This window comes from the organism of the source record quoted next, unplaced genomic scaffold (assembly GCF_019419815.1).
Source record: "Pyrus x bretschneideri cultivar Hongxiangsu unplaced genomic scaffold, Pyrus_bretschneideri_v1 Contig59, whole genome shotgun sequence".
Lineage (NCBI taxonomy): Eukaryota > Viridiplantae > Streptophyta > Magnoliopsida > Rosales > Rosaceae > Pyrus > Pyrus x bretschneideri.
In genome coordinates, this window is record NW_025999797.1 from 1,062,622 (window position 1) to 1,084,592 (window position 21,971).

General features: G+C 36.1%; 1 protein-coding gene and 1 long non-coding RNA gene across 5 annotated transcripts; both read right to left on the reverse strand.

Annotated features, from left to right (window-relative positions):
- Positions 1–1,956: 1,956 nt before the first annotated feature.
- LOC103964495 (heat stress transcription factor B-1) lies at positions 1,957–4,465 on the reverse strand. The gene is made up of 2 exons (XM_009377432.3): positions 4,262–4,465; positions 1,957–3,205 (listed from the first exon to the last, which is right to left on the reverse strand). The coding sequence occupies exons 1-2, from the start codon at positions 4,463–4,465 to the stop codon at positions 2,522–2,524; spliced, it is 888 nt and encodes a 295-aa protein (XP_009375707.1). The 3' UTR covers positions 1,957–2,521.
- A 14,810-nt stretch (positions 4,466–19,275) lies between these two features.
- Positions 19,276–21,734, reverse strand: LOC103942247. Of its 4 annotated transcripts, none has more exons than XR_007253451.1 (8): positions 21,155–21,734; positions 20,976–21,069; positions 20,742–20,853; positions 20,489–20,597; positions 20,324–20,393; positions 20,001–20,078; positions 19,620–19,751; positions 19,276–19,482 (listed from the first exon to the last, which is right to left on the reverse strand). It is a non-coding gene; the product is annotated as an uncharacterized LOC103942247 (long non-coding RNA). The 4 variants fall into 4 exon arrangements; XR_666621.3 differs by having other exon boundaries at positions 20,742–20,889; positions 21,155–21,728; XR_007253450.1 differs by having other exon boundaries at positions 20,976–21,720.
- Between the last annotated feature and the right edge of the window lie 237 nt (positions 21,735–21,971).

The following is a 21,971-nucleotide window of genomic DNA, read 5'->3' on the forward strand; positions in this document are numbered from 1 at the left end:
CACAACAGTCACTAACCGACGCCATCATCTTCTCCTGTGATATGTCTGACAGCCATTGGGCATAGTGGGCTCATATACTTAAAACCCAGTTTGTATTTTCATACGGGCTTCACCACTATAGAATCGTTGATCCAAATGCACTTACACATCAATGAAAACGGGTTCTTGTGGGCTGAAATAAATTTCAATGCCGAGACGCTACGGGGTGAAATTACACTGGTGTTGTTTATTACAAAGAGATTGTCTCGTACTAGATTAATTTCAGGGGCTAAGTTAATTAGTTCGGCGTGGATTATGTTATTGCGTCACTCATGGAACTCGTGTAGCTAGCGTAAAGAATGCAACACGTGCAACTCGCATAAGCCACACAACCCGAAGCAGTTAGTGTTGAACCCTAGGGATGGTAACATTTCGGTTTGGGGATGAAAATGCTATTTTCATCCCTATAACCACGAAAATTAATCATATCCATAACCGCAAATTAACTATCCGGGATTATCCATAACCATAGCCGTTGGATAACGGATTCTCCATCACTTAACAGTTATATCCATCTTTGTTAATATAAAAAATATATTGGTTCAGTTGACGCATTATAGTTTACTAGATATTAATTTCGTCATTAAACATTTGATGTTTATAGTGATTCAATTAATGGATCTTGTTGAGTATAAAAATTAAAGCATTGAATTTAAAACATTGATGATGTTGGTTGGTCTTTGATATCTCCAATAAGCACCATTGAATTCTTATAGATTTTGATTCAAAACTTTTCAACCTTCCTACAAAGTGTAACTTTTGTGTTCTCAAGTGTTGGAGAGGAAAATTTCAGATACTCCAATTCTCCACCAACAAGTAATCCTGAACACGTTGAGAAGCCTTGGACACCATCTTCGCTTGCCAACAATGAGAGCGGGGGACCTGCAAGAAAACACTCTGACGCTCAAGTCAGTCATTGTTCAAAATAATTGCAAGACATTGTAAAGCTATTAGATACTTCCCCTTTTTTCCCCTAGGCTGGTGGGATTCTTGGCCTTTTATAGGCATTCAAGTCTTGGGCTCCAAGTCCCACTTTCCTTCTATTTCTCCATGTTCCATGGAGTGGGTATTATGTTACTTGATTGTAGCTCCACTCCTCATGTTTAGTGTGCTAGTGGCTTGTTTAGTGGAGGAGTTATTTTTCGCTCCCACATCAAGGTAATGGATTGAGCGAATAATGAACACACACACACACACACACACACACACACACATATATATATATATATATAATACTACTATATTATATATAAATTATATTATTTATTATTCGGGTCGGATTCGGATACGGGTACGGATTTAGGACTCCTATAACCATATCCAAAATTATAACCAAATAATATTCACGATTTTTTTCCATATCCAAAATATACCCAAACTTCCATACCCAAATTCATTCCATTTGGACGGTTATCCACGGTTATCAAGTTTAACGGTTAAAATTGTCATCTTGATTAAACCCTCATGTTGCGCGAGTGAGTTAGGAAGATAACACAACTCAAGCTAAAGAAACTTGAAGAAAATACTTGACAGCTGTACATTGGGACCAAGGTGATCACAGCACCACCCAGAGTTTGGGAAATATACATGTAAAAGTGTTCAAAGAATTCTTTGAATGTTTGGTATTGTCTCTTTTATGCTCACAAAGTATTTAATGAAATACTTCCTAAACATATCTCGACGGTACTCGGTAAATTGCCTCATGAGCACCAGATAAATTCTCACGATAGTTCTTGTCAGCACTTGGACCTAAAATTACCTTTTACAATGACAACCCACCTCCTTCCGTTGTAAGCATAAACGATGTCTTAACTTTTCAACACGACTATAAGATTACTTGCTGAAAAATTAGAAGATCAAAAGTTTGGGACAACAGGTATTCATAATTTAAAGAATTGAGAGAATGAGACAGAATCCTTCCCCAAACTTACCGTAGTTTATGATCAAGCAAGTTAATAATGATTGTACACAAAATGTAAAATTGCAAATATTAAATTTTCCTAAGCGATGGAAATAAAAAAAAGGAGACCATTTCAAAGTCTCATTTTCCAGCATTGTCCATACAAAACAAGTTTTTTTTTTTAATTTTTTCAAAAAAAAAGAAAAGAAAGAACGGGTGACAAGCCACAGTTATCCACCTCTTCTGGACCTAGAGAATTTCATCCTACCCGTGACCACAGTCAAGCAGACTCACCACCTCAGAGCATCGAATCCGGATCCTCCATACCTAACAAGGTTCAAAAACCCCATTCCTTATTATAGCTACATAATAACACCGCCATATTCTTTGTCCTTCTATTGCAAATTTGCAACCCTTCTACGATACCACCTAAGCACTTCGGTATTGCTCCATATTTTATGCAAAATTAAAAGCATTTTCTACAAATTTTTCAAACTGCATGCGGGTATGTGCACAGTAGTTACCATGCACACCTCCCCAACCTTCCAGCTAGCTCCGCTTAGCTCGGCTTGCTCAGCTAGCCTAGTTGCACACCTTCCCGGTCCTCATCATCGGCGCGTGAAATTCCACCCCTCCCTTCATTCTCTTCGCGCGGGGCCCACCGGCGCCGCCACCACCAACCCCCAATTTCTCATATCGCCCCGTTTTCTTCCCCTTCATTTTCTCCTCCCCTTTCACCCAAACCCCAAACAGCTTCAATCCCTCCTCCTCTTCTTCCTCATCATCGCCACCCTCCATATCCAGATCAAGACCATGATCGTCCGCTTCAAAATCATCGCCGCTGGGCCCACAGATTCCCTGCCCAATGATGCGGTTGATCTGATCGGGCTTCATCTTCATGTGCTCCACCAGAAACCCCACCAGCTCGTCGCACTGCTTCTTCGTCTGCGCCAGCTCCGAGTTCAGATTCTCGTTCTCCCGCTTCAGCTTCTCGTTCTCGTCCGATAAATCCGACACCTGGCTCGGCGCCGCCGTCTCCACCGACCCCGGGTTCTTCGAGTCCGGCGACGACGTCGACGTCGACGCCATCTCCTCCCCCGAGTTCGACGGTGTCGATGGTACTCCGGATTTTTCGCCGGGGGGTGCGTGCGCCGCCGTTGACGTCACAGATTTCCGGCGGCGGATCTGGGACAGGAGCTCCTTTTGCCCTCGCTGGAAGTTGTCGTTCGCAAACTCCCATTTGTCCGGCACGGTCTTTCGAAATCCCTGAAATTAAAGCAACAGGAAAATATTTGGTAATTATTAACTAGATATATTTTTTTATGAAATAATTGAGTAAGTTTAGAAAGTTTAATTTTCCGCCCTCGGATTTGGAAAATTGGAGACAGAAGGGCCCGGACTGCAAAACTCAGCCATTTCGACAAAAAAATAAAAAACTTTGACGTTGGGTTGCGGCCACAAGCGACGATTTAGAGTTCTAAAATGGGGTGTGATGTTTGGATGCTTCCATTGTGACTTTATCTTTGATTAATATATATTTCTTTGACACCCATCAACCCTTTTTTTTTTTTTTGTTGAACAAAAACTCAACTACAAAATTTTCTTTTCTGAAAAAGAATTATTAGCTGCAGTTTCCAGGTAAATAGGCTCATCATTATTTTAGTTTATTCCTTGTCACAATTCGACGATGATAAAAGTGTTTTTTTTTTTTTTTTTTTTTTGCAAAGGAAATGGTAATTTATTTACCATTGGAACATTTGAACGATTTCCTCTCTTTTGATCTACCAAATAATATTATCTACATTAAAGAACTGAGAGATTTACTTAGTCTTAAAATGAACTAATAATAATGTGGTTCAAATACTCTGGTAAAAATCAATTCTAAAATTTTCCTCTTACAAATAAAAAGAAATATAATAGACTATAATCATTTAATACTAAATGACGAGAACTCTCTTTTTTCTATGGGTTGACATGGAAGCCTTTTTATTAATTTTCAAGCAAACTTCACCAACTATTGAAGAAAAAAATAAAAGAGGAAAAGAAAACGAGAATCTCTATGGAAATGATTCCATATTTCCAATGATCTTCAGTTTTGTCCTATACTTTGTTTTTCGAAATCATAAAAATAATTTTTCCTACACTTTGGGATTATCTTCTGCCCTCCAAGGGTTTCAAGTAATTTATGAACTAATTAGTAAGACATTTTTTATGCTAATATAATTTGAAAATAAATATAAATAAACATGCAAAGTGATATAATTTGAAAATAAATATAAGTAAAAATACAAGCAAAAGAAAATATAATTTCGAAAAACTTACATAGGTATTAAGCTGGCGGACGAAGCTTGAGAAATTGTTGTGCTTGAAATATTTGGGCAACATGTCCCTCGCAAAATCCACTGTCTTCCAAACCACAAACGTCGTCCCACTTTCATTCCACGATATCACGTCATCCGAGCTCGGATCATCCACAAGTTGATACGTTTTCATCAGAAACGGCGCCGGAACGGACCTTTGCGCCATTATTTCCGATCGGAAAAAACCAGAAAAAAGAAACCAAAAAAACTTTCGCTATAACACTATGTAACTGATCTACAAACCCCACCCCCTTTTTTTGGTTTTGGGATTTAACTAAATTATGGGTTAGTTAATTAGGATTTAGGAGGAGGTATTAGGGCAACTAAAAAGGAGAAGGGCAGTGAGGAACTCCCAACCCCAGCAGTAAAAACCGGAAAGAAAGAAGCGAGAGAGAAGAGTGTTGGTTCGAGCTTTGCCTCTACCAGCTTCCATGGCGGTGGTTGTGGTTGTTTGGAGGTGGAAGAAAGACCAAGATCATAATTCTCTTCTTTCAATCCCTTCCTCAAGACTCAAAACAAACAGAAGTGCAACTTCTTTCTAGCGCGTTCGTGGGCATGGCTTTATAAAGGAGAAGAACCCACAGAAAAATTGAAAGTGACGTGGCATCTAGAAATTCGTAGAAACAAAACTCTTTCTTTCTCATTATAAAATATAAAATATATATGGTAATTAATTATTTTTCATTTTTGGCTTTTGTCAGCGTTACGAACTTATCTTGTCAGACCAATCGGGGTAAATGCTCAATGTTAACAAAAAAAATTAATTTTTGAATTGCATTTTACCTGTCTTTTATTTATTGATATGTCAGACTAGTGAATCTAACTAACCTCTCACGCTCTATGCTTGAAAAATTTAATATCTTAATGAGCGTTAGTTGTCTTGCTCAAATAGAGTTAACTAGTCTAAAACATGTCGTGTTTTTACTAACCCATGAGATTCAAGTCGAAACATGAGTCATGTTTTTGTTAACCCGTTAAATATGTTATTGATTCGTTAAAAAACAAATTAGTTCTATCTTTCTTATTTACAAAACATTTACTCTAAACTTCAATTGTACTCAGCTTTTTCTGATTTGATTCATTCATATGATTTATTGGTTTAGGTAGAATCAACATCTTGTGTTTATATTTTTGACTTCTAGTTTCGTATTGCTAAGACACTTCAATTTTAAGTTATGTGTCACTCATATAAGGAAAAATTATGTTAATTCTCTTAAACCTAGTTAAAGATCAGTTGGAATAACTAGAAACCCAATACGTCCATAGAGAAAAGCAAAAAGGAGCTCATCCTTCGCCGCCGTCCCCTGCTTTCAGGTTTGGAGTTGGCGACAACCCTTCTTAAAAATCTTTCTTGGTCTCTTCTTTCTTATACCTTTCACTTACTTTTGTTTTGTGTCGAATTGCTTCCGTGAAACGTTGTAATTGCCAAATGGTTATCATCTTTTGGCCCACGCACACAACTAACACAAGTTTTTTTTCACTCCCATTTGCACTTTTGATATAAGTTTGGAGCCACATGGCGTGGAATCAATCAGGTTGTTCCGGTTAGAGCTTAGCCAGTTTGGCACATTCTCTTCGTGCTACCGGGAGGATGTAGATTCCGTGACACTATTTTGTTCTTTGAATTTTGATTATGTTTAATAATTCCTAGATTCTCACTAGGAGTTTGCTGGTTTTGATTTCTCTCTTTAGGAGAGGTGTTTCATTTTATTTTCAGGTTAGATTTATGTATAACAGAAGTGAAGTTGTTTGATTTATTGGATCTACTTCACTTGGTGTTATGGAGTCATGACAGAGATTAGGTGATATGGCTAGACCTATGGATATTGTAATCTTACCCCAATACATTTCAGAGTTTTTTATTTTTTATCACATAATATCTATGTAATATGAGAATTAACAATTCCATTGGTCCTTGTAATCCTGGAGTGTCCAGTGAGCTGGGCTTTCAACGAAGTGCTTGAAGTCGTCTTATTGGTTTGCAATTAATTAGTCATGATTATTGTATTACTTTTGAATCTAATTTGCAATTACTGTTGTAGGGTTGAATTGTTGATGAATATGTTTATGTAATGTTCCTTATTCAATAAATGAAGTTTCGTACTTCGTTTCTAAAAATAGTTTTAGGTGTCCAATTTGATATGCGATACTTAAAACGTCAAAGATCTAAAGGACTATTCCATGAACTTCATCCAAAATAAGAACAAATCTAAATGTAAATTTTATAAACGAGATTTTCTCGAAAGTAATGCCTATTCTTTAATTAATAGGAAAGTCATAGAGGAGAATATTCTACGGTCTTTGAATGTTCTAATGTAACGGTTTCGTGAATAGTTTTTGTGTTCATTTTCTTTCCACTTTGTTCAATTAGAGAGTCGTGTTCGATGAAATAATTATTACACAATACAAACTACAAAAACATGACTCGATTGTTACGTGGTTATATGCACAACAAGAATGACATATTTAGTGTTGGATTGCATTTTATTTGTCTTGTTTACATCAAATTTAAGTGTGCCAGATTGTAATTTGAATAAGATGACATTACAAGCTTAAAACTTAATGTCCGAATGAGTCTTAGTTATCTTATTCAAATTGAGAAATAAAAAATATAAGGTTATTCACGTCCGAGTGAATTCATTGTTAATCAGCTAAAAACGATGGTATTTTTGTTAACTTATATAATTTTTTGGTTTGTTATTTAAAAAGTCCTATGAGATAGCATTGTGCGAAGAGGTCCATACATTAAAGAAAACCCACCACATGAACCCCACTTTAGTCGTGTTCAAAGATGAGATCGAGATTGGGACAAAGGGACTTTTTCTTTCTTGAAGAAAATGATGAAAGAGAGTTTGAGGGAGTTTGATTTTAATATTTTTTTCTAATGGGAAATGGGTGGGAGTTCTTCTTTGAGGGAAGCTTCTACTACATTTCTTAAAGTGTGGGTCTTCCTTTTTTTTTATCTTTGTGTAAGCTGTGGAAGAATTTAGAAGCATTTTGCTGAACATGTTCAAACATTAGACTAATTATTGGCCACCTCAAGAGCCTTGTCTTTCCTCACCTACCGCTTTGAGACTTTGATTAATTTTGTATTTATTTATTTTGATAAGCAAAACTTGATTAATTGCTCCTATTCTTCAATACTTATTTCTTTTTCGTTTTTTCATTAACCTTGATTTTCTCAAGAAAAAATATACTCGGTGATAATCTATAAAATTAGGAAAATATTAGCCAATCATATGCACCAAATGTCAACTACATCTTATTACTTCGACTTTAATAATACACATAAATTTAGGCCTAGCAATTTCTTGCAAGAGCCATTAACGTAAGAACAAGACAAATATAATATGTATAGGCTCAACCTATTAACAGATCGGATCGTTATTGGATTGCGACATTAACTAGTCAACTAGTTAAGGTAACAGATTTGACATGATTGGTTAAAATAACGGGGTTGACATGAAAGTGACACTAACACGACATAAAAGGACCCGTTTCTCAGGTTTACCCATTAGGCTTGAAGATTTTTTACACGACACGTTAACCCACATGAAACAACATTAAAATAATAGGTTTAACCTGTTAAGATAGTGGTTTTAACATTATATGACCCCATTAAGATAATGAGTTTGATACATGATCACGACAAACACAACCTGTTTATTAGGTCTAAAACTATCTGTGTAAAAAAAATATGTACATTTAATCATCTCGACTAGGAAAATGATTTCACAAATCCTATCTCTTCATGCACTGTCCTATTTGTTTTTGTCCCGTAAGCATCTTTGATGCTTGTTGAATAAATACTGCCTATAACTCATCATTGCTAATGTTTTTATAAATTATTGTCTTAAATTATTATTGCCTCATATAAGTTCTCTACCTATTCATTTGAAACAGTGGTTACAATCACTTCGCTTAATTTGTTAGTTTCTAGCCCTATTTTGGTATTTAGGTGATTCTGAAAAATAAATGGCTATCAAAAAGCAGCTTTTTTTTGTTTGGTAAACATTCAGCTTCAGTTTTTTTTTTCACAGTTTTGGGTGAAAAAAGCCAAAAACACAAAGCTGCAAAACCCAGCTTCGAAAAACCAGCTTTTTCACATCTGTTTTACATAAAAGTTTATCAAACACTATAATACTGTTTTTTTTTTCAAAAACACTTTTACAAAAAAGTTTACCAAACACTCTGTTGCTTTATTTCAGAGCTGCTTATTCTGACAGCACAGCAGAAACAGTTTTTTTTCAAAGCACAACAATACCAAACCAGATCCTCCCTATCAATTAAAAATTTATGGTCTTAGACTAATATATCGGCTACCTATATTCTCTTTCTTCTTTCCTTTGTTTTCTTTTTTTTTTTTTTGTCATAAAACAAATACATATTACACAGTTACAGTGTTGCCACGCATTGTTGAGAAATGGATTTTATAACATTCCCAAACTACAAGGACGAGAGACTTAATAGCTAATTTGAATATTTCAGATAGTTAATTCACTAGCTAGCATATAAAATTATGTCAAGAATAATGGTAGGCACACAAAAATTTTAAACTAAATTTGTAAATTAAATGATGTTTCACCAATAGAAAATAAGCACGTTAATCAATATTTAAGTAATAATCCGATTATCAATAACTACATCATTCGATTTACAAAGTTTTGTCTCTCTAATATTACCTTTATATCAGATAGATTACCAAATATCTTTGACCTCTTGAACCATGCAATTTGATAATTAATTATTGGAGTATTAGTGAGACATCTTCTTTCTTAAGTTAAATAAATGCCGACACGTCACTATAAGTAAAGAATTTTATCATGATTGGATAGATAGATACTGATCTTTATCAGGTTCATCTGTCTCAAATTGATTTGAGTGTTTACTGGGTGCAAACAACCTTATCAATAGCCTAAGTAACTTCATTACCAAGTTAGAATGCAACGGATATATCTTTTTTTGAATCTTAAACCAGTACGAAATAAAATAGAAATGGATTTGTGGAATTGAAATTTAAAGTAACTATACATATACTAACTAATCTTCGGTCAACTGACAGTTGTCTTCAATGTTTGATTTACATAAATCCAAGGATGATATGTTGTATAAGTTCAGTACCTAATTGTAATAGCGTAACTTTGTTGTGTTCTGCTAAAAGCGTCTTTTTGTACTTCAATGTACCTTTTCTTTCTCTCGTTCTCTTTCTAATAACTAGGATGCAACGATATTCACCGCTAAAAGAATGAAGTTCACGGTCTTTGCCCGCACATCACTTCTTTATAATAGTTCTTGTTCTTGGTTTGAAGAACCTTCTGATCTCTTAGCAGATCATTTGCTCAAGAGGAGGGTCTCTCTTTTGTGTAACTGGTCTCTTTTACGTGTTTCTCTCTTCCAACTTTTGGTCTTTCAATGAAACTCTGCCCACTATGGGGAAATGTTCTGTATTGTATTTCTCTTCTCCGTTTGAAGGAATATATTGTATGCTATACAAGTTAAGTTACATGATTGCCAGAACCATAAAAAATAAATAAAAATAAATAAAAAAAAGAAACCAAAATTGTTAGGATAAGTCCAAAATTTAAAATTGGTGTAAACATTTGAATTCTAATTAAGAACAAATTTTCAACACTCCACCTTATTTCCGGTATCAATCACGAACAAAAAAATCATCATTTAAAGAAGTTTTCTTCAATGAAATGTATAAGTAGCAAAATTAGAATTTTTTCAGGGAGAAGGTTGATGAAAATGACAGCCATGTTGCTCTGTGAATCACAACAAAGTTATGTAGCTGTCACAACTTAATTAGAAATGAAGAAGCAGCCCAGCTTTCGTTTTCCAGGAGCTGAAATTTTTTTTATTGAATCAAGGGTAGGCTAACGTGACGTGGACGAAGCGTCCCATATTCATATTTTCGTGCTTATACCATTGGAATTTAATCAGATAATATTAATTTGCATCTATCTTCTCTTTGACCAAAGGACAAATGACAAAGTTTTAAAGAAGGACATATCTGAACATTTCTATATCTACTTTAAATAAGAGCTTAATACAAATCACAAATAAGATTATTTTTGGAGGAAAATAGGATAAAAAATATATTGTCAATCGATTTTATGGTGAAATAACAATTTTTTTATGGTATTACATGTTAACTCGTGTATGAAGCGTAAATGTTACATGCCTTTCATGTCACTCAATATATTGTCCATATATATTGCTCGCAACGCGTCAAGAAGCGTGTGTGTGGATGTGAAGAATGTGCTCAACTTCTATTCAATTTCACGTCTCTCATTGTTCATCTACCTCTCTCAACTTTCTTCCATTCTCCATCTTTTCTTCTCTCTCTTTTTTTCTTAACAATGACATGTTGTGGGAAAAGCATGCTGTGCCTTTCCTTGTGTTAACACTTTATTATCTCTTGGTGCGTTTACACCTAATTGGTAAAGCTAATTATTTTGGGTTCGAGTCAAATAATATCGACCCCTTAAGTACTTTCGAAGATTTATCAAAAGCACAAAGAATAAGCAAGAATTAATAGGATTTAAATTGTGAAAATACAGTGGGAGTCCTTCACATATTAGGTTTCTAAAAATTTCTCTATGTCAAACGTCCAAACTTTTTCGAGGAACTAGTTGTTTCCAATTTAATCAGCTTGTAATTATTCAAACTGTCATAGCTTCCGTGGACACTAGTTTTTTCCTATTTTATTTTCGGTTTGAGTTTATCAATTTATTTAGATATTTAATCAGAGGTTTGATTTGAATTTGTATTAGGATATAGTTGGTATTTTGCACGTTAGGGTTTCTTAGGTTTTGGTCTTTATAAATATAACTTGTAGTTTAGTTTGAGAGGTTAAGTCAGTCAAGATGTAGATCTTAATTTGTTGTCATCTCCGGCATTCTTCATTATAAACAATATTTCATAGTAATTGTTCGTTTGTTATGCGTACTTTGATTTTTAACTTGGTATATCAGAGCAAGTTCGATCATTTTGAATTTAATCTGCTCTGGATGGGTATCAATTTCTTTGTCCATTTCACGTTTTGTATCTATTAGTCGTAGTCTATTTTCTTGGTTTGGCTATCTTGTAGTAGTTAGAGTTTTGTTGTTTAAAAAAAATTTGAATCTGCTTTTTTTTGTTTTGAAGTCTCAACCGCGTTCAGCCGAGTCGTTGTCTATTTTTTAAAAGTAATGATATTCATACCATGTTTTTATACCATATGTTCATACCATCTTAGATGACATTTGGTGTGGATAACCACATTGTTTGAATTAATCAGATTTTGAAATTTAGTTCATTATTTAATAAACTAATAATTAAGAAAAACTAGTTAATTAAATGATGATTGTGGTATACGAAGAGTCTTTCTCCTTCATTTCCTTGGGTTTAGCAAATTTTTCAAATGATGTGGTTGTCCACATCAGATGCCATCTAAGGTGTTATAGAAATAATCTGCTTTTTTTTTTAAGTCTCAAGCGCGTCCAGCCGAGTCGTTGTCTATTTTTTAAAAGTAATGCTATTCATACCATGTTTTTATACCATATTTTCATACCACCTTAGGTAACATTTGATGTGGATAACCACATTGTTTGAATTAATCAGATTTTTAAATTTAGTTCATTATTTAATAAACTAATAATTAAGAAAAACTAGTTAATTAAATGATGATCGTGGTATACGAGGAGTTTTTCTCCTTCATTTCCTTAGGTTTTGCAAATTTTTCAAATGATGTGATTGTCCACATCAGATGCCATCTAAGGTGGTATAAAAATAATCTGCTTTTTTTTTAAGTCTCAACCGCATCCAGCCGAGTCGTTGTCTATTTTTTTAAGAGTAATGTTATTCATACCATGTTTTTGTACCATATTTTCATACCACCTTAGGTGACATTTGATGTGGATAACCACATTGTTTGAATGAATTAGATTTTTAAATTTAGTTCATTATTTAATGAACTAATAATTAAAAAAACTAGTTAATTAAATGATGATTGTGGTATACGAGGAGTTTTTCTTCTTCATTTCCTTGGGTTTTGCAAATTTTTCAAATGATGTGATTGTCCACATCAGATGTCATCTAAGGTGGTATAGAAATAATCTATTTTTTTTCTGAAGTCTCAACCGCATCCAGCGAGTCGTTGTCTATTTTTTAAGAGTATGTTTTTGTACCATATTTTCATACCACCTTAGGTGACATTTGATGTGGATAACCACATTGTTTGAATGAATCAGATTTTTAAATTTAGTTCATTATTTAATGAACTAATAATTAAGAAAAACTAGTTAATTAAATAATGATTGTGGTATACGAGGAGTCCTTCTCCTTCATTTCCATGAGTTTTGCAAATTTTTCAAATGATGTGGCTATCCACATCAGATGTCATCTAATGTGGTATAGAAATATGGTATAAAAACATGGTATGAATAACATTACTCATTTTTTAATATGGTACATTTCCTTCCTAGAGAGTACCTATCAGGTGGTTTTCCATGGTTCTGTCTAGGAGGTAATACATAAGTTTGTTTAGCAATTTTAGAGTTGATACCAACACTTCTTTCCAATGCACTTATATCAAGAATATCCGTTGAACAATAGGCGAGTACTAAATAAGTGTGAGGCGTGTGGCGTGAGGCGTAAGGCGTGAGAAGGATAGGCTTCAGTGGTGCATGATTCACTTGCATCAAGTTATTTTGGGCCGGTGTCTCCCACTTCTTCGATAAGCCAATTTGGGCTTGGCGGCGTCTCTGAGCCCACATCACACTATCGGCGCTCCTGGCCTACTTCAGTCACAACACTCTGGTTACATCCAGAGCTGGTATATCAAACCGGCCATGGTCTTCACGCATGGTCATCTCTATTTGAGGAATATGGATGGGTTGATTACAATAGTTCATCAGATAAAGTTACGTCCATTGTAACATACATATGCTGTGTTGGTGGATGGTAACACTGATACCTTTTTTGTTGGGGACTAAAGTTAGGACAAACACACTGCATTGCACACGGGTCAAGTTTGTTTTCTTGAATTATGGAGGCAGATATAGGTTACGCAACAAAAAACTTTGGGATCTAATTGTAGAGATGAAGACAATGTGACATGATCCGCAAGTGCTGCCAAAGAAGTTCAAAAAGAAAGAACTCGCGATGCCATGCAGTTCAGAAGGTGAATGGCATAAGTTACTGCATCATCTCAGTACGTTTTGAACGCACAAACCCCAATCAGAAAAAGACGAGTAATCTTTAGAATGTGCAAGTTCTTCTTTTGGTCACTCCATTTTGTTGCAGAGTTTGGAGACAAGTTGTCCCACGAAGAATGCAATTTTTTATTTTTTATTTTGAAAAATTGGGAAAGTTGAGAATTACGATATTGGCCAACCTTTTTGGATTTGAAGACATTATCTAGAAGTGAATATTGATTGCAGATCATGCAATAAAACGTTTTGAAAATTGCCCTCATATCACTTTTAGTCATGGTACGGCAATCATCCACAAACGTTATATACCAGTGGATTCCATACTGAGTAGTAATATGAGATGACCCCCGCACATCATAATGAATCATCTCGAAAGGAACAATTTTTTTTTATTAAAACTCAAGGAATATGAAGCTCTATGGGTTTTAGCTAATGTGCAAATATTATGCTTTAGGGAAAAGTCTAAAATATAATGAAATAAAAAGGAAGTAACTTTCTCAAATAACCAAAAGATGCATGACCTAGGCAACGATGCTATAACTGAATAGCCTTCACCTTGCTATCATTACTACTTTGAACTTGATTAACACGGGTCAAGGGCTACATTATCCACATAGTAAAACCCCGTCCTTTTAGTACCACGCCTAATGGTCACCTGAGTTCGAATATCCTGAATCAATAAAAAAGGGAACATTAGCACCCTAATTATTCGAGAGTGCGGGAACAAGTGTATAGTTGTGTAAAGAGAGAGTAGCGGTGAGTGCTTTAGAACCCAATCAAGTAACTAGAACAACACCCTAATTAGTCGTGACAGCACTGCCCCATGGTGAGGATGTTATAGATTTAATGAGGATTTGGTCATAGGTTATAGGGTTTCTAGCACCCGAATCAATGATCCAGCCCATATCTCGATTTGCATATGCAATTAAAGAAGTGATCATATTACCTGTATCTTCAAAAAGAATTATTTGAAGAGATCATGTTGAGAAGTGAAAGTTGTTCAGTTAAATCATCTCGATGCGCTTCTTGCACCTGTCCCGCTAATGGAGTTCGGACCGCACTCCAGCTTGGTAAGTTAGGTCAACATTGGGCCCAACATGGCTAGCAGCTACGGCAACAACTCTTGGCCCAATTTTTGCAAGTTTGCGGGACTTCTGTGAGCCTTTCCCTTATTCTACTTTCTTCTCTCCATGAACTAATCTAGATAACCATGGATTTCGAAACATGTTTCTTTCATGTGACGAATTCCATTGCAGTGGTTGCACCATAGCTTATCATTTTCGACTTCATCCAAATCCCGCAGAGAATGCAGAGGTCTCGTTGAGGGAGACTTACTGACCATGGTCATAGAAGAACTACTGTTAACATTTTTACCGCCGAGCATAGTAGCTTGTCCTTGTGCTTCACTCTAAATGGTGTTGAAGCACTATTCTATCACCAGGACCGGCTTCATAGGGGGAAGGTTGCTCTGAATTGGACCGAACACATCATCAAGTTCCGCGAGAAAATCATACACCCAATCTTTTTTAAGATCATCTTTCGGGGTCTTTAAATCAGCAACATACACCATCTTATATGGACGCCGTTTATCCATCTCCTACCACATGTTTTTCAACTCCACTAAATAATGATTTACTGGACGCCTATTTTGCTTTGTCCTCGTTGCCGTGCATCAAAACTTGTAATATTGAGACTGATCAACCTTGTCATAAAACATTTGGGTGACACCATCCCAAATGTTCTTGGTTGTCCGCAATTCGATGAACATCCCAAGTAGATATAAATCTATGGTTTTCAGCAACCAAGCTCCTACAATTGTGGCCTTGGTAAGCCACTTCAAGTAACCATGTTCCGTCTCATCAACCATCGCGATCTGTCCATTAATCAAGTCTCCAAGCTTGTTTAAGCCCGCAACATGAATCTCCATCATCCTCGACCATACCTTGCAGTTCGTATCATTCACCTTAAACCCAAACAAGCCATGGATGTTGGAAAACTCGTGCAACAACCTGTCCCGGATTTTACGGAACATGGTGATTTTGTCTTTCTAAAGTTGTCGCCCTAGAAATGTGTGGTTCGTTTTGGTAACTGAAGTTGAGTCCTCGATATGGTAGCCCCTACAAAATCACAGAGAGAATTGGCACGGTTGCTTATAGATTGGAGTTACCACCAGAGTTGTCACACATACATGATGTATTTCATGTTTCCATTCTTCAAAAGTATGTACCGGATCCATCTCACGTTTTGCAGCCGCAACTGTTGGAAGTGAGTCAAGAGTACATGGGTTATGGAACCAGTGGCGATTATCGACTGATAGGATAAAACGTTGAGAAACAAGGTCATTTCATTGGCGAATGTGTTGTGGAGGAACCATGCAGTTGAAGAGGCGACGTGGGAAGCAGAAGAACTGATGAGGAGTCAGTATCCGTACTTGTTTACTTGAGGTAGTAAATTTTAAGGACAAAATTCTCTTAAGGGGGGTAGATTGTGATACCCTATCCTAAATTTGTAGTATTTTATTGTTATCGAACATATGAAATTACAAAATTGCCCTTAAGGCATGAACGTTGACTTTGGTTGATCGTCTTATCGAAACGCATATGATTACCTTTCTTAGTTTATTCCTATCGTACTTATCACCACGAACGCATAGGTGCGAACGGATTTGAAATTTGAGTTATACGTTTCGAAATGAAAATCTCTCAGCTCTCTCTCTCATCTCTCACCCTCATTTTTCTCTCTTTCCGTTTAGCTCTCCCGACTCCCTCTTCTCTGTTCTCTCTCCCTCCCTCTCCAAGCTTCACTTACACAACAACAACGTCTACCACTTGGACGTCGCGATCTCGAAACCTCCGACCCAAGGTCGTGGTACTCCAACAGTGACAGAGCCACTATTCATTCCCTTCCTCGACGAACTCCAACATATTTTGTGACTTTTCCCACGTAAGTAAGTTCCTTGAAACCTTTGGGTTGTGTTTTAAGGTTAGATCAAGGCATGTTTTAAGTTGTATATGTTTGTTGGACGTAGAAATAGCTCAGAGGATGCTTTCCTTAGTTTTTTGCGAGAACCCTAGTCTTCCAGGCCATTTTCTGGCCAACTCCAACCACGACATGTCTCCAAATTGGTACAAATCTCTTCCTTTCCTCCTAAGCTTCATGTCAATAGCTAGAACATTGAAAATGGTGAAGAAATGAGCTCAAAGGAGCTCTAAAACTCCTGCCTAGATTCTACCAGACCCATGGCCTGAAATCAAGTCGACTTGACCCACAACCCTAAAACCGGATCCAACCCAGAACCGGGCCCAACCCAATAATCCAGTCCAACCTAGCAACTTAAAACCTAGATTCGACTCGTACCAATTCCTAGATTCCATTGTCCATGCGTGCAAGCCTACCATGGTCGGCGCGTGGAGCACACGACTCTGCCAGAGGTACTATGCTCCACCACCGTGCCGGCGACTTTTTTTGGCGACCAATCACAACGCGTGGGGGAACCCGAGGTCCCCTCTTAGGTTTTCCAACGTTCTAAATCCATTTTGACCTTCGTTTTTCCAAATTTAATCGTTTTAGTAGAGTTTTATTAATTGGTCCCTTTATGTGCTTATGTGCGATTGTTAGCAGCATTTTCATCCTCTTTAGTTCGAACAGCTTTTTGACGACAGAGTATCTGTAAGTGGACCCCTTCCAAAATGCATGATTTTATTACTAGAAATGCATACATAAAAAACATAATTTTATGATTACGTTTTATGAAACGTTTATGAGTAAATCGGATTTACATTTTATGAAACATCATGTTTTATTGATTTTACGTATGAACATTGATTTATGATATGATGTTTCAGATATTTAGCTCCGATGAGATATATTTTAGAAAGATTATGTTCATGATTTTATGTACTTAGTGGTTATTCATACTATGTGCCTACGGGCGAATGATATTTATATATGGCTTCGGTCGGGCGATGTAGTGGCTTCGGTCAGGCGATATAGGGCCTTTGGGCGATTATGATACCACTATTAAGCACACTTTATATAATATATGTTCTATGAAAGGTTTTATAGCATGCTAGGGTTTTCGAAAAATCTATTCCTTATTATGCTATATGAGTTTTCTAAACTGAGGGTTAGTATGTTGAAAAATAACTGTTTTAGTATTACATATATATAAATTTGGTCCACTCATGTTTTGTTTTGCTCCTTCTCAGGACCTAAGGACAAGGCATATGACCCAAGCTACGAGGCATTCCCATATTAGTGAATTTGTGTCCTCCTCTCTACGTAGGACATCTCTTGTAATAGCACTTTCTATTATTCCTTCCGTTTGTACTCCTAATTAGTTGTATGCTCTGAACATGTCATGCATTATCACTCTTTAATTGTTGGCAGTTAAATATTATATTTTATTAAGGTTTGTAATTCATAACTATATTGCAATGTTAAGAGCAAAATTTATTATGTATGTTTTATATGTTCTTAGCATATGCATTTATAAAATGGCTTACGTCACCCTTGGGTGTCGGCCAACACATGGCCATCGCATTGTCCTTCAGACACCTAAATCAAAGCATGTCAACTCGTTTGACGCAAAGGTCTGACCCAAGATCGAGATAACAGCCTTGTCCTCAGCCATTGCAGCAATAGATAAAGGGTTTTGAAAATTAAGGTTGCGAGAAATGTGATTGTGCCAACATATATAAATACTCAAAATTTAAGAATTATACCTAGCCGAGAAACCTTGAGTCGAACGACCATCTTGTTCTTACACCGTCTCAAGTGAAGAACCGCATACACAGTCGGATTGGGGCTTTCATGTACAAGTTTGGGGCATGGGTTGTGAGTTGGCTACTTAGAATTGCTTCTAAAGAGTTTCCTTCTGAGTCTATGCCTCCACCTTGGTGTACCGAGTATTCAAGAAGGTTCAGTCAGTGAGGTGGAAATTTCCTAGAGGAATTTTGGCTATGGCTCTGGAATCGGATGTTGCAGATTGCTCTAACCCTCTCCTTAAGACCTCTATTTATAGTGGTCTAGTTACGATTAGGTTGGAGGCTTTGGACTCTAAGCCAAAGCCACTATACTCAGCATATTCCCTATCATTTGATGGATAAATAATTAAAGATTTTATTACCACTTAGTACTACGATCTAATGATATTCTTCTTCACTTGTAAGTGAGAAGTCTTAGATTCAATTCTTGCCAAAAGCAAATTTAAACCATATTATTGCTAGCCCAATGTGAGGTTAGGCCCACCCCCTCTCGTTAGTGTAGATAATATAATTTGTTTAAAAAAAAAATGATTTTACCAAATCATAATCCACCTCCTATTTGGGTGGATTATTGGTGGTTTATATTGTTTTACTAAGTCAAATAAAACTAACAAAGATCTAGGGTTTGGTGTTTGGTATGAGTCTCTTGTCTCAAGACTAACTAGGATTTGGTGTCAACAAGAGTTTCAAGTCGTCGGTTATAGATGATTTTACCAAATCATAATCCACCCCCTATTTGGGTGGATTATAGGTGGTTTATATTGTTTTACTAAGTCAATTAAAACTAACAAAGATCTAGGGTTTGGTGTTTGGTATGAGTCTCTTGTCTCAAGACTAACTAGGATTTGGTGTCAACAAGAGTTTCAAGTCGTCGGCTATAGTTTAGAAAAAGAGAGTGGCCGAAACTGCTTTGATGTCAAGATAATTTTTAGAGTTTAACTAGAAAACAGTACCCGCGCGTTGCTGTGAGATTACAAATTGTATGAAAAATTATGCTTCAAATATATAAAAGATTGTGTCATAGAAGATTAATATCATTTAAAAAAAAATTAGACTATTTACATGCAAAAAATATAAGGAAATATTGTTTCAATCTAGCTACTACAATGAATTGAAAATTTAAGCAATCATACCGAATGTCATGAGAATAAGGTCTTTTGGTAGAATAGCACTGGTTTTATGTTTGTTCCTCTTCACCATTGAAATTTCTTCTACAATAACTACAAATTTACAAAAGATACAAAACAATCATTGTTATTTTGACATATATGTAAGTAAGAGCAGGCAACATTTGAAAACAGAATCACCTAAATTTAAACTGAGTTAAATGTAAAGAGAATATAAATTTTTTCCTTACCAAACCAGGGAGCTGAAACACATGACTTAGAATACAATGACTGTCATATGCCTTGATCATTGAATGAATACTAATCGCCTTTTGTAATGTACTTGCCACTGCCTCTTTGATCATCTCTTATGAAATAGCCCTCTGTAAAGATCCAAAACATGAGTACAATAGTTTAAACAATTTAGATACAAATTTGAGCAGTTAACTTGAGTTTCAGGTTCAGCTAATGGAAAATTGTGGTGCAAACAAACTAAAAGCGGATCTTGGCCATGCTAACGAGATATTAATATTATGCATACAACACTTTTGCACGTGTAAAAAAGCTTAGCAGAATGAATTCTTATTAATAATTTAGTGTGAAATATGAACAATGATTGACACATTACTCACAGAAAGTGAATTGAAATGTGTATCACTTGTAGCAGCAACGAAGGCCAGGGTCATGAGATAATGAACAACCTTTCCACACTGCAAGTGAATAAGAAAGATTATGAAACGCTGGAAATTGATAAAAGTATTAGAAAAGAGAACAGCAAAATGAAATATACTGAAAAGGTAAAAGATGCAGAACCTACCACCAAATGCTGGTGAATCTCATTCCCACCAAAATAAGCGTATAATCGGATAATGTGTTTAGAACATGCAACTCCCGTTTGAAAGAACAATTGCAAAGTTTTCTAGAAAAAGCTACCGTGGATCGTATTCAAGCTTACCAAATAGAGTACCATCGGGGCTCCATAATATACGCTTTACTGAGACACATGGATCCTTGATTAGAGTTGCCTGAGTATCATTAGAATCAAATAGGTTAAGATGATTCCAGTGACATTAAATGTAAATGTCGTCTGTATAATGACTCAGTTGATAAGGGAACATACCTTCAGCATCATTGATCTCGCTCCGATATCCCATACCTGAAAACTTCTCGACAGCAATTTCTCCCTAGAACTAACTTCCCACAAACTTATGTCCCCCGCTTAGTTCCCACTGGTACAAAAAAACCCTAATCAACTTGCTTCTTAAACAAGTACATATAATCTAAGACGTAGTATTTCTTCTCTTTTGATTGAAAAAGTAATCGTCTTGTATTCCAACAACATCATCATTAAAGGAAACCTCAGAGAAACCAACCCAGAAGTAGTGTATGCTGAACAGGATGGAAGTCCAGGCTTGTGCTTGCGGCTCAAAGTTTTCAGACGCTCAACCACTGATTCGACCACTTCACTGGTCTCTTTTTGCAACTCTAATGTTCCAAACATTCCAATCACCCCACTCATCTCTTCGAAAAAATTACAAACACATTTTATCTAAACACCAACCAAGGAGTTATCAAACCAGGAAAAAACAAAAAGAGAAAAAACTTACCCAAAAAATAACAGGACCGCCGTAACTGTCGGTAAATCTGTGACTGACCAAGCGAGGAACCAAACCGCAAAATATCCTCTTAGCCAAGAAAACCCTAGCACAGGATCAGAGGCAACCCAAAACCAAATGGTTACAATTCCATCCAAAATTAACCAAAACATAGCAACTAGAAAACATACTTCAGTTCGGAAAATTAACTTCCCAGCGATGCAAAAACAACCGGTGCTCAAACGGACAACAAAATCAGAAATAGATCTGACCAAAATCGGTGCAAATTAGACATAAACAAACGCAAAAAGCGCGAAATATTCTGGACTTAACGGATTGAAAAACAGCAACCCATATCGGAAAATACCCAGTTATCACAGATATATCATATGGAACTCAAAAACTATAAGAATGAATGACTAAACCCCTCCACTACAGCCGGCAAAGTTTTGGACAGTGTAGGAATTGAAGCAAAACCCAAATCCAAGGAAAAGTAAATGGCTTTTCTAATTCAATTTTTTTTTTTTTTTTTTTTTGGAGTTTGGCAGTTGTGATTTGTAGTTTTTAAGAGAAAGAACTGGAAAAATTTATACTCGGTTGGTTTTTTCAGCAGGAAAGTGAGAGAGAGGAGTCGCGATCGGAGAGCTAGAGAAGGCAAGCTTTAGCAACAGAAGGGTTTGTGAGAGAGATCGAAATGGATGGAAGGAAGAATCCAGAATTTCTAAAAGCAGACCAACGCGTCAACATCCTGTAGAAGCACACGGACGCGTGGACAGCAGGGTCAAGTTCATCATTTCACTGTACAAACAGAGGAAAAATATCAGAATACAATGGAATTGGAGGTCCTTTTCGCCCGTTCACTGTTGATGAACAACGTATTTTTGTTGAGTTTTAGCATATGTATATAATATAATTTGTTGTTGTATATTTCTCTTTGTCGGAGGCAATATATACAGGGCTACACATAACTTAAAGAATAAGAGACAATTAAAGAATTATGATAAATTA